The following is a 12,262-nucleotide window of genomic DNA, read 5'->3' on the forward strand; positions in this document are numbered from 1 at the left end:
TTTCTCTTCATAAACTTTATTAAGTCAATACGTTAAGCGGGCACACATCAAGTCCCTACGACGTGCTTCTTGTTATAATAGTGTGCATTTTACTTTCATTTTACACCCCTTTATTTAAAGTGTACGTGTCCCAGGAAACTCAGATAGGAAAGCATCTTTCTGCTCTAAAAGGAAGTTCAAATTAGAGCTCCATGTGTCAAGGCCAAACCACACAGCAATAACGCAGCAATAACACGCTGCCTTTCTTCTCTGAAAGATGCAGTCATCCCACTGCTGTGGGCAGTGTATTGCACCTGCATTCACAGTTAAGAGTTTCCTGACTTCAAATAATTTGTGTTAAAAAAGCTTGACCTGCACTTACCAGCCTTATGTGCATGTTCACATTTGCTAGTGAAACAAACTGATCATATTTGGTATAACCATTTATTAAACAACTCATTTACTTTAAATTATACTTCGTTGCACATAAGGGAGAGGGAGGAAAAGAACAAGTTAGATACTAAAAAAAAACAAAACTGCTTCCAATAGAGAGATTATTCCTTTCTGGCTCATACCAACAAGGTTTGAATACATCGTTGTATTTTATCTGTGAAAAGAACCCCATAATTTTGACCATGAGAAACACAGCAGCAATAGAATTTATCATGTATTCTAAATCCATCTTCATACAGCTGTGCAAGGGAAGAGCAGGATGTGAACACTTGCAGGGTTCTTCGCATCTGTGATCTTCTGAGTCAAGTTCAGAACTTCAGCAGAGGGGAATCCAAATTTTCTTTGTTTATATCAGGACTCAGAGTGATAAGAGGAGAGCTCAAATCAATCAACTGAAAGAAAAAAAATGATTATGTTTAGGTGTTGTACATAATTAGTAGTGATAATCTCAATTACTTTTTAAAATCTCAGATTCCTATTACTAACCAAAGGACAGATATAAGCACCACACAAGTGTTAAGGTTCAGAGTTTTAAAGATCTAGCTTACTCTTAGACAAGCACAAGCTTCCCACAAGGTGGATGTTCCCCAAGTTCATCTTTGAAGCCTTAAAGGCTTCTTATAGGTTTCACTGCTATGCACTTTCAAGTGACAGTACAACCCAGGCACAGCAAAGCATTTCTGAACTGCTCTGAACATGCCCCCTGAAGATTCCTGTGATCCCCTTCTGTGTTACTTTGAAGGGTCTGATATTAAATTGATCCCAAGTACAACTGATGTCAAAAACTACATTCTCATAGTTACCACCACTCATCTGAAAGCATCTCGAGGAGTCCACCTTCAAGCTGCTAGTGTACAAAAAGAAAAACACTTGCTCAGAAATGCTTGTCAGATTTAGACTGGGTTCCAACATACATTTTTCAGCTAAGGAGGGCTTTAGGAGAAGGGTTAAACAAGAGTCTCAGCATGCCTGCTCTGCAGAAGACAGCATTCACTTCCTGCTTCAGGAACAGTTTAAGGCCTGAAGCACTTTTTAAGGAAGTTCTCATTCTCCAACCTCCTCCTGCTCACTCAGCTCCAGTTCAGTGCACATGGATGTGCAAACATTGTGCTCTCCTTAAAAGCACATTGCTATGTAGTACTGTGAACTGACTGAGCTGCTATTACAGCTCTTATGCTACCATGGAGCTGTCTGCAAACAGCTATATCGGCCACCTCACATTTTCCTGCTAGCATATATGCATCACTCCCTTCCCATCCCACCCCTAATACTTAAATATTACCTACCTTTATCTGCTCTGAGAACATAGGCTTCAGAGGAATAACCTTATTCACTTCAGGAGTATTGGAGAGGTCAATCAGAGGTCTGCTTCCACATTCCAAAGTTTGTGGGAGAGAGTTATCTGCTTCAATGTCTATCAGTAATACCTTAAAAAAAAAAATAATAACTTAAAAGGTTTTCCCATCTGCTCTCCATGTTTTCTTCAAAATAATTTAAGCAATTAATTTTATCTTACATACAGGTCATGTTTTATTTACAGTTCGGGTCTTTCTCTTACAGGATTTTCTGCTTACAGCATTAAAAGCTTTTGTTCTGGCAATGGCTCTTACCACAAATAAAGAAAATACAACAAGACAAAGAAAAAGATCTTTGGAACATAAAATATTTTCACTTGTAAGTCAGATTTAGAAAAGTCTTAAATATTGACAGTTGTTAAACTACAAGAATTGTGCAATGTTATTTACCCACTTTAAATACATAAGCAAATCTGTAGAGCTCCAGATTTCAGTTACATGTTGTCCAGTTTAACTACTTTATACACATACTAAGTAATTCCAGAACAGCATTTCACATCTGCCAGTAGATCAGCTAACGTGGGACTGAACTGATGCCATAACATTGAGTGATTCACCTGCAAGGTTTATTCTACACCTGGAATTCTGTAAATCTATAGCACTTGGGCAGGTTAAAGGTCTGAACTGCTAGTTCTGAAAGCTTTCTCCTTAATGCCTGTTGTGTGCCAGCTTTCAAAAGGAAGCCAATAGATCTACAGGAAAGAGGGGAAACAGCATTCAGTGGATTAACTGTGTGACAGTTAACTAACTTTTCTGCCACATGAGATTTGGGGTTTAATCCTTAAGCACTGTACACAGACTTGCTTTGCTGCTATGCAACTCAATTTCTCTAGAACAGTGCATGTCTTTCCCCCCCAAGAGGCCTCATGGTTGTGATAGGAATTGTCCTTGATAGTGCTTTCCTAACTGAATCTACAAGAATTTTGCAGCACTCACCTAGAAGTGAAACTTCAATATGAAATCTGCAAGTATACCATTCAGCTTCAATAGAGGAATTGTAGTGGGAACACAGAGCAGATGGTCATTGCTATAAACAGGCACTAGAGGGTGCCTGCATAGAGCTAACCTATTTTAACTCCATGCACTGAATTGCTTTTTCTACTCATATCTCAGCTTCAATTCATTTATTTTCATGTAGTTAGTTCTGTAGAAATATGGATTCTCTTATCTTACCTCTTTAGTTTGTCTCTCTTTAGCCAGCTGATTTTGTACTTCAGCCTCTTTTAATTTGTCTTCTACCATTTCTGTCACAGCTTTTTCTGGTGAGAAGTCAAGCATAAGAGGCAGCACAGGGAGAGGAGATGGATCATCTTCTGAAGATGATGACCGTGTCTCTTTTACCTGTTTAGAACTAGAAGAGCAATGAGTACTTTAATCAGCAGCAACAATTAAAGACAGGTAAGACAAAGACAGCCAAAGCGTTCCACAAAACCCAGTGCCCTAACTTCATTTTCTCCTTATTTTCTTTATCCTAAGTTTTGGACTTCATATGTTTCAGATCCAAAAGCACGCTGACTTCCTGAACAATGTGAAATACTTATGCTGTAATTTTTCACCTACATATGCAATGAAATGAGGTAATGGCTCTAAAGATTTCATCCTATGAAATGCCTATGTTGACACACACATTCTGCCTAAGCTTCACACATTTTTTTTTTTTGTTAAGGAACTGTAGTCTAATCTACATGATAAAGTTGTTTTAGAGGCACTGAATTGCTCTCAAATTATAATTGGTCAAAGAAAAGATTATTTAGGGAATTTAGGCTAATTAATAAATCAGAAGATATTCACTAGCTATGTATAGTTTGTACTTGATCCTCCAGCTCCGGAGGAAGCTTGTATATGCACCTGTGAGAAGATGCTGGACTGTGGCATGAAGGCAGCAACATGCTCCTTGCAGAAATTAGATGGGTAGTTAGCAGTAGCATGGGATTCTCTCCCTTGCACAAGACATTGTTTCAAATGAAAGATAAATCACTTCAAAATTCAATAGAGAAATCCTTGGCTTTTTGACGAGGCTTCAGAGTAATTTTACAAAAGCATTGGCAACCACAAGGAGCAAAACTGAATTTTATTTAACCAGCTACTGCTCATTAAAAGGCAACAGCAAATGAACACCAGCTACAACTATCTTCAACTGGAGTACGATACAAGTTTTAAGTTGCTCATTAGCTCAACTAATTCAAATAACTTCCTTGGAGGTTAGAGTTCTTTGATGTTGACTGAGCTTAATATTGACTGATCTTAAGGCTGACTGTATTTTACTAATTGCAAGACATACATCTACATCAGGTCTATTCTGTATCTAAGTGTCCTAGTGTTCTACTCTAAAGGTAGAGAAAAGATCCTTGAAAATTGGAAGTCATTAAATTTCATTTAGAAGCAATTTAGCTACAACATTGATTTCACTTCTCCATTGCATTGGAGAGCAGGGGGTGTTCCTCCTTACCCAGCTGTGAGTGTCTTTCTGGTAGAGAAGCTGGAACTTTGTCGAACAGACTCAACACGTGGAGAAAATACTGTTCTTGGTGTGGTTTTAGGAGTTGCTGCTGGAAATCCTGAGATACGACGGACAGGTGTAGGTAAGGCAGACCGTCTCAAGCTGCCAGAAGTCATGGAGACAGGCCTCTCACAAGGAATCTGAAATATCCCATCTTCAGAAGCTTTCAGGGGTGTGCTGACTGCCATGGCACTAAGAAGAGGCACACAAACAAGCCAGAAGTTCTTAGAAAGTTCCATTCAAAGAATTCTACCAGACAATAGAAATCAGTTAACCTTTGATCAGTAACTGAAAGGTGATCATCAAGAAATCAATACCTATGGCAAAGTAGGGGTTTTACTTCAAAAAGAATTGTTATGAATAACTGTAGTTAAACCATACAAAGGTGATCCTCCTTCTGAAGTGTTTTGGATGTAGATTTCCCCTCCCTTCCCCAAATCACTTCAGAAATTATTAACACAGCCTGACCTTGATGGTCTTAAAGGCAAGCTTCTCTAGTCCCTTAAAGAACTTAGAGCTTTTGAAGACTGTTGCTATGACTACTCATGTTATATTCAAAAAAGTACATTCCATTCAGTCCTACCTTCCAACTTTGCCACAAAATGTTAATCCAAGAGATGGTGTTGCTTTTGTTGCTGACTCATTTGGCGTTAAATCTAAAGAGAAATGCTTTGTTATTTGTTATCCACATCCATATTTAATTTTCAGAACTACAGATACCTTTCATTTAGAACACTTGTTCCTACCGAGCGGTGGATAGAAGTGTGATGAAAGAGCAAGCACTCAAAGAAACTTTTGATTTTATGAGCCAAATCAGAAGATCAGCTACATAAAGCATATGCTTACCTCCAGCTTTCACTGGAACCTGAGTTTGACCTGCAGGAACTGACAGATGTCTAGCCCTGGGCTTTGGGCACAGGCTTCCTTTAGTTGTACTTCCATCTTTATTTTGTTGACATAGCTTCTGCAGACTGGGGAAAGACTTCAGCCTCTGAATTCCACTGCCTTCAGGCTGAGATGGCACTGATAGTACAGAAGCTGAAGATTTAGCCAAGCTTGCAGCACTAGATATTTTGGGAGTACTAGCTGATCTTGCTTGCTTGCTGGATCTTTCAGTATTGACAGCCTGCAGAGATGAAACTCTGGTTTGTCTGGCCAGAGATTGTCTGTTTGTACTAGATGAAGGTTTAGAGCCACTCACACCAGCTTTTGAAGTTGCATTCGATTTCCCTGAAATAGAAAGCTAAGTTTCATTTCTGAATCATTGTTTATTGCTAAGCTGGATTAATAAAAATAATTAACCTTGCATAAAACAGTGATCTACAGCACTTAAATTTAATAGCAAACAACTTAAGATCGAGATGAAATCTTACTCCATGAACACTCAAGCAATGATACCTGCTTTAGAAATTCTCCTCGCCAACTATCTGAATTATAAATTAGTACAATTAAGTAAAAGAATATTCTTCAAGGAATGCCAGAACAGCTTGCAATATAAGTTACATCTTCAGCATGTTTGCTCACCAGACTTGGGACTGTTTCCTGAAGGATTTTCCACTCCAGTGTTTGCTTAAGTTACATTGATTAACACCACAGGCTGAACTACACCATAAGGGTTTCTCTCAGTTGCCAGTTTTTACTTGTAGTCTGTATATTAATAGCACGAATCTTGACTTTTTATACTTCCTATCATATAAAAAATTATTAATAAGCCTTAACTTCTGATAGAAACCTTAGTATCAGCCCAGCAACAAAGTATACAATAAGAATTTGCTGTAGCTTGGAATCTTGCTAGATCTACAAGACCTGTGGTGTTTGTAACTACCACTGTTTTTAGGATACAGTAACTTCAAAAGAATGGAGAAAAAAGTAAGGGTCAAATTGATAGCCTTACTACAGTATAACTGAATAGAAAAATTAACTCTCCAGAGTTGGGTTTTTTTTCCATCTTCCTGAAGAAAACTCATCCTTTTAGCTAAGAATTAAACAAATTCAGAATTTGGAAGTAGCCTTCACACCTTACTACTTCAGTTCATTTTATTGATAAAGTGGGACTTTATCAATAGTTCAAATCTGATAAACATACAGCATTCAGGACCTTACATGCTTGGCTATAACAGAAAACAGCATACAACAAAAACCAACTTGGTGAGGTTTTGCTTATTTTCTAGCTGTCAGATGCATCAGACTTGTAGGTATCAGGCTTACAGGAATCTAGTCAGTACAAGCAGTAGAAGTAATTTAATATTTATCTTCAATCCATAGGGATTTGTTTGGCTAGCCTACAAGATTTTATTCTGCATTCAAATTATTCTGTACTGATTGTATGTACTAGACACCACTAAAACGTTCAGACCCATGGGACAAGAGTTGCTTATCTACTTTAAAACTGACTTGTTAGACAAACCTTTAGTAAGAGTACTTACCATTTTTTCCTATGGGAGAAATGGGTAAACTTGAGTTCAGATTTGAGCTCACACTGGAAACTGATGAAGTACTTTTCCTTGCAAGACCACTGGCAACACCAGGAAGCTTCAGATTTGTTTTTTTTAAACCAGGCTGAATCACAGAACATAGACAAAAGTAGTATTTAGTATGTTACTCCGCTAGGCTGCTGCGTGGTGTTACAGTCGTGTGATTGTTGGAGAAATTCCTTCCTTGGGTTACAACAGGTTAAAAAACAAGATCTCCTGGAAATAGTTCACTACATCTGGATATCACACAGAAGTGAAGTAAGAATTTTCTGAAGTAGGCTGTTACTTTTATTGCAGTCACAAACCTGAGTATAGACTTAAAACAATCTCCTTTATCTTATCTTCATATTAGGATTATATAGGACTCCTGAAGAAGTTACATCCTACATCAGAAACTTTGAGGGTGGATAGTGATAGGACAAGGGGGAACAGTCAAACTGAGACAGGGGTGGTTTAGGTTAGATATTAGGAAGAAGTTTTTCCACACAGAGGGTGGTGACGCACTGGAACAGGTTGCCCAGGGAGGCTGTGGATGCCCCATCCCTGGAGGCATTCAAGGCCAGGCTGGATGTGGCTCTGGGCAGCCTGGTCTGCTGGCTGGTGACCTGCACACAGCAGGGGGTTGAAACTGGATGAGCATTGTGGTCCTTTTCAACCCAGGCCATTCTGTGATTCTACAAAATTAAATAACAACACTGTGTCACTTTCCAGGACTGGGGGTTATGCAGTCATATGAGGGTGGACAGGTAGCTTCAGGTAAACCTGTTATCACCTGCTTAGTTGTTATATGCTACTGCCACCTTCCGAAGAGCAAGCTAGATGACAACCAATCCCCATGAGTGCAAGCAAGCCAAACCAAACATCAGGTTCCACTGGCCTCTCAGTGTCCTGCATACCTCATGTCTTCTTCCTACACCACCTGCACCATTTTCAGGGAAACTTCAGCAGTACACTGTGAGCAAGCATAAAGCAGTACTGCAGCAGTGCAGGTGCCTACAGCTTCAAAACAACTTAATGCATGTTCATGCGTGTTATGGCAGCTCTGTCCTATAGTATTTGTTTCTTACCTAGAATTACCACTCACTATCTGCAGTTAATACTTTAAAATGCCTATGCTTGTTATTCCAACATACTTTTAGCTTTTCTGAAGTATATTCATTGTGGTATTGACATAGAAAACATTAAAGATAGCAATCACAGCACAGGGACTCCTTTTCCTCAAACCTATTAAACACAAAAATAGAGCTTTAAGTTAGAAAATAAACTATACTCAGTTTTTTCTTCTTACAGAAAGAGAAGTAGTATTGTTGTCATGTTTAAGAATGTTCATCATTACCTTATTTGGAGCAGGAAGGACTTTTTTGTCCTGCACTGAGGAACTGCCACTTAATGAAGACTCAAAAACATCTGAAGCAGCACTTGATTTATCTGAAATTAGATCTTCAGATGATCCCACGCTGGTCAAATCTCTTTTTGTAGAAATATTAGTCTGTTTTCCTGGTTTGGCCTGCAAATTTCAATGCAACGTTTTAAAAGCTATTTTTCTATATGCCACTTTAAAGCTTTTGTTCATTTTGTTAAGAAATTGAGCCAGCACTCAATGAAAAAGTCTTTGAATCCAGTCACGCCCTTAATCTCTAGGCCAATATAGTTTAAGTTGCCTTCTGAGTACATCTGCTAAGCATTAGAAAAGGCTTGAACACATAAGAGAAATCAACTGAAGGACAGTTCTACAACTGTAATCAGCACATTTCATATAACCATGTGCAGTAATAGTTGTTCTTCACAACTACGAGGTCTCCATTTAATGCATACTTTTCTGCTTTTCTCTAAACTTGCAAATGATGAGCCACTACAATAGCAGAGTACATCACCTGAAGTGCCTACTTAGACTGGTAGTAGAGTACAATTTAGCTGTGAAAGCATTAAGTCTGTAATTTTTCTTATAGCACCTGAAAAAAAACATGAAATGGTCCATTTTCTATCATCTATTCCATTATCTATCTATGCGAAGGGTCACACAGAACAATATCCCACTTTCAGTAAGATCTAGATTACATAATGGAGTCTAAAATTATATGGTATAGAATAATAAAATTTCAAAGTCTAGAGACTGGATTTGTAAGCACAAAGGCCACTAACAAACAGCTGTTTCCTTGCAATTCTCTTTCACTATTTTCCTAGGTTTCTCTTTTCAGTTTATCTCGTTGCCAAATCTTAAACCTTACACTGCTGATCAGTGCTACCCATGACTGGAGAAGGGTAGACTGAATGAGAACTCAACCAGGAAGGTCTTTCTGTCATACCACAATAGTTGTGCTTTTTCCCTGTAGCTCCTTCAACAAAAGTTAAAAGTACACAAAATCTTTTTTTGCACAAGTTGCATAGAAAAAAATCCACATCAAAACCAGTGTTTAAACAGCAGCCAGGAATGATGGCATTCCCAAAACCAGAACAGAATTACAAGTCTGCCAGCAGTTACTCTGCATTGTCACAGTAAGTAAACCAGTTGGCTGCTATATTATATCTGCCCCACTTTTCTTTTTCTAGTGTGGGAGTTTTCCTGCCTGAGCATTTTAAGAAGCAGAGAAACTTCAGAAGATTAAAGCTCACTTATAAAATCGGTACACAGATTAAACATTTCTGTAACAAAGATCAGGTTTAAGGAAAGCACTGTTACATAGAGGACATACCTTTTCTACAGTCAGCATAGTGCTTTTCCCAAGAGTAGATGAAAACTTTGGCATTAGCAGTTTGCCTGTTGCTTTCTTGGTTTTTTCCTTAGTTTTCTGTTCCTGTGTCAGAGGCGAACTGATGATTTCTGTAGGAGCTGCCTGAATTTTAACAGGGCTTTTGTCTGAAGGAATATGAAGAATGTGAGTCTTGTCACCTGACAGAAGTTTATCTGATTCCTTCCGAAAAGAAGGCAGCAGCATACAGGCAGGGCTATCTCCCACACAGTATGTCTCCCTCTTAACAGCCCGGGGACTTTGCTCTATATGATGGCTTTTCAGTATTTTCATTTTTGACTTCAAATCCTCCACAAATTGTTCAGAAGTCTCGTTTCCATTTTCTTCTGACTGGCTTACTTTATTCTCTTCACTCTTTCCACTTTCTAACTGCAGCGCTAGCAAATGAGCTTCTTTGAAGATCTCCACAAATTTATCTCCTATAAGTGTGCTCCACGTGAGTTTATCATCAGAAGCAGGCATCTTTCTTTCAGCACTTTTTGCTTCAATATTGACAGCAATACATTTTTCTTTGTGTCCCAGAGATCCAATAAAGACTTCATCTTCACTTCCACTATGAAGAAAAATAAGTCAGTCAGGAGCTTACTTCATCTGCATTTCAAAAGGTATATTTATTTACCTGTTTACATTAGCATACCTTGCTGGAGAAAGTGAAAGGTCAAAATCAAACTTTTCATCAGCCAGAAGAGGAAAGTCTGAAACTATAACAACTTCATTAGAACTTTGTCACAGTAGAGATTGGCAATAAAAATGACTACATTACGTTCTCATAATTTGGTGAATCTGACAGCACATTTAGTTGTCAGGTTTGAATACCCGATTTCTTTGACCTTAAACATGCTTTGATTATTTTAAAGGCACAGCAGTATGATCAGAATTGTGACAGAAGCCCAAATACCATGAAAGACCTAAACAGTGAATTCTAAACATCCTTAACAGAAACAACAGGAATCTGAGGTGGGAAAAGATTATCAGCAGCTTCAAGACAGAAGTGAGAATACGTAAGCAAGAACTGGATGACAACACAGTTGTCCTATCAGTCAGTTCCTTTCTAGTTGAGGCCAGTACAGGACATTAACACGAGGTTACAAGAAAAATGTTTCCCTTTTAACCAATTCACGCAGTAAGCATTAACTGAATCGGCAGCAGACAGATAAGAGAGGAGCTCAGAAGAGATACGTAGGGCAGGCTGACGACCTCACGTCACCACGTGCATTAACACCAGAGCTCCACAACGTCTCGAGGACACCCAAGCACGAGTCTGGTGACAGCACCCCATGCAAGGAGAAGCACACAAAACAGGATACACAGCAGATTAAAGGGGTCCAGCAGTCCGAACGGCGCCCACTTTAATGCGGGGTTCCCCACACGGAGGGCTCCCCAGCACCTTCTCCACCTACCATCCATGTAAGCACTCGGTTTCTCCACCACACGCCCGGAGCGAGGCAATGCCATTTCTTTTCCCTCCTCCATAGCGCCTGGAAGCACAGAGATGCAGCAGGTTTAAAATACAGCAATTAGGAGAGAAGCCCCACGTAACGAAGGCGCTGAGGAGCGCCGCACCACTCACCTCTGCGGAGCCGCCGAGCGCGAGGCAGCCCCCCGTTGCCGGCTGCGCGTTTGAAATCGCGCCCCGCTCACGTGACGCGTGACGCGCGCTCTGATTGGCAGGTTCGAACGATACTCCTTTTCCCGAGCACTGTGGGGTTTGTAGTCGGCCTGCACCTCCCAACGGCCGCGCGCGGCCCTGTGGGAGCGAAACGTCACGTCGGGTGTGCTGGCGCGGGACCTTCGCTGGAGGAAATTGGGCGGGTTAAGTGTGCTGAGGCTGGCACTGACTTCTGTATCCATGCGGCCCAACCCTTGCCCCGGCACGGACCCCCGAAGCAGGGTGCCGGGGGCCACAGTCAGGCGGCTGCTGAAGGTCTCCGGTGAGGCGATCCACAGCCGCTGCGCGGCGATGCCGGCGCTCAGCCATCCGCACGGCACAGAGAGCTGCCTGCTGTGCAGCTGGTGCCTCTGCGTTCCGCTGCGTGCCCGTGGCCTCCTGGCGTCTCCTAAGATATATTTGGGCTTACACTGTCTCAGAAATAAAGTCAAGTGGTGTATTCTTCTGGAAGTGTTTGAGTATGACTGAATCACTGGATTGGAACTTAGCAGCTGAATAACAACAGGTAATCATGGCCTGCAGATTGTAAAGCAGACAAAAAGAAAAAGAAAGTTGTAATGTTCTTTCTATTTGTCTGCATAGTGTGGTATCTCTCCCACCGTTAAGCAGTATGTATATGCAACCTGAGTGCATAGCAAGCGTCCTACTGACTGGCTTACAGGCACAGTGCATGACAAGGACTGATGTGCTCTCCTCCATCCCTTCCCTCCTCAGCCCCCAGCACAGGTTCCTAAGGAGACTCTCCTGGCAGGTGGTGGTCAGTAAGGTGAGGAACTCTCAGGCTTTGCTGCTTGTAAAATGGGCCAATATTCAAGTGTTACTATCTTTCAGCTTCTGGCTTTTTCTCTCAGGATATTATAACTATTCCCTTTGGTATTTTCTTCATGGGTCCCTGAATTACTGTTGTTGATGTCACAATTCCAATTCTGTGCTTCTGTCTTTCTTCTCTTGCGCTGTGTTAACTTAGAGAATGTCTCACTAGGAGCTCAACAACAATTATTTCTTTCATGGAATCATGTACTGCGTGCAGTTCTGGGCTCCCCAGTACAAAAAAGACAGAGATCTCTTGGAAAGAGTCCAGC

The 12,262-nt window shown here is 40.5% G+C and overlaps 1 protein-coding gene across 4 annotated transcripts; it reads right to left on the reverse strand.

Annotated features, from left to right (window-relative positions):
- Nucleotides 1-404: 404 nt before the first annotated feature.
- On the reverse strand, nt 405-11,197 carry GTSE1 (G2 and S-phase expressed 1). Of its 4 annotated transcripts, none has more exons than XM_052681137.1 (13): nt 11,082-11,197; nt 10,912-10,989; nt 10,149-10,212; nt 9,455-10,064; nt 8,098-8,268; nt 6,714-6,846; nt 5,134-5,517; nt 4,871-4,943; nt 4,237-4,479; nt 2,961-3,138; nt 1,719-1,859; nt 1,236-1,276; nt 405-824 (listed from the first exon to the last, which is right to left on the reverse strand). In XM_052681137.1, the coding sequence occupies exons 2-13, from the start codon at nt 10,982-10,984 to the stop codon at nt 821-823; spliced, it is 2,115 nt and encodes a 704-aa protein (XP_052537097.1). In that variant the 5' UTR covers nt 10,985-10,989; nt 11,082-11,197; the 3' UTR covers nt 405-820. The 4 variants fall into 4 exon arrangements, with proteins under 4 accessions (XP_052537097.1, XP_052537096.1, XP_052537095.1 ...); XM_052681136.1 differs by having other exon boundaries at nt 1,236-1,279; nt 11,082-11,196; XM_052681135.1 differs by lacking the exon at nt 1,236-1,276 and having other exon boundaries at nt 10,149-10,206.
- Between the last annotated feature and the right edge of the window lie 1,065 nt (nt 11,198-12,262).

The sequence above is a fragment of the Tympanuchus pallidicinctus genome, unplaced genomic scaffold, assembly GCF_026119805.1.
Source record: "Tympanuchus pallidicinctus isolate F22 unplaced genomic scaffold, pur_lepc_1.0 scaffold19, whole genome shotgun sequence".
Classification (NCBI taxonomy): Eukaryota; Metazoa; Chordata; class Aves; order Galliformes; family Phasianidae; genus Tympanuchus; species Tympanuchus pallidicinctus.

Coding starts and splice junctions, on each gene's coding strand:
- GTSE1 (XM_052681134.1), bottom strand. CDS start 10,984: ATGGAGGAGGGAAAAGAAATGGCATTGCCTCGCTCCGGGCGTGTGGTG. Junction 10,065..10,148: donor CTTTCACTTTCTCCAGCAAG/GTATGCTAATGT, acceptor TTTTCTTCATAG/TGGAAGTGAAGATGAAGTCT. Junction 825..1,718: donor TGTTCTCAGAGCAGATAAAG/GTAGGTAATATT, acceptor TTTTTCTTTCAG/TTGATTGATTTGAGCTCTCC.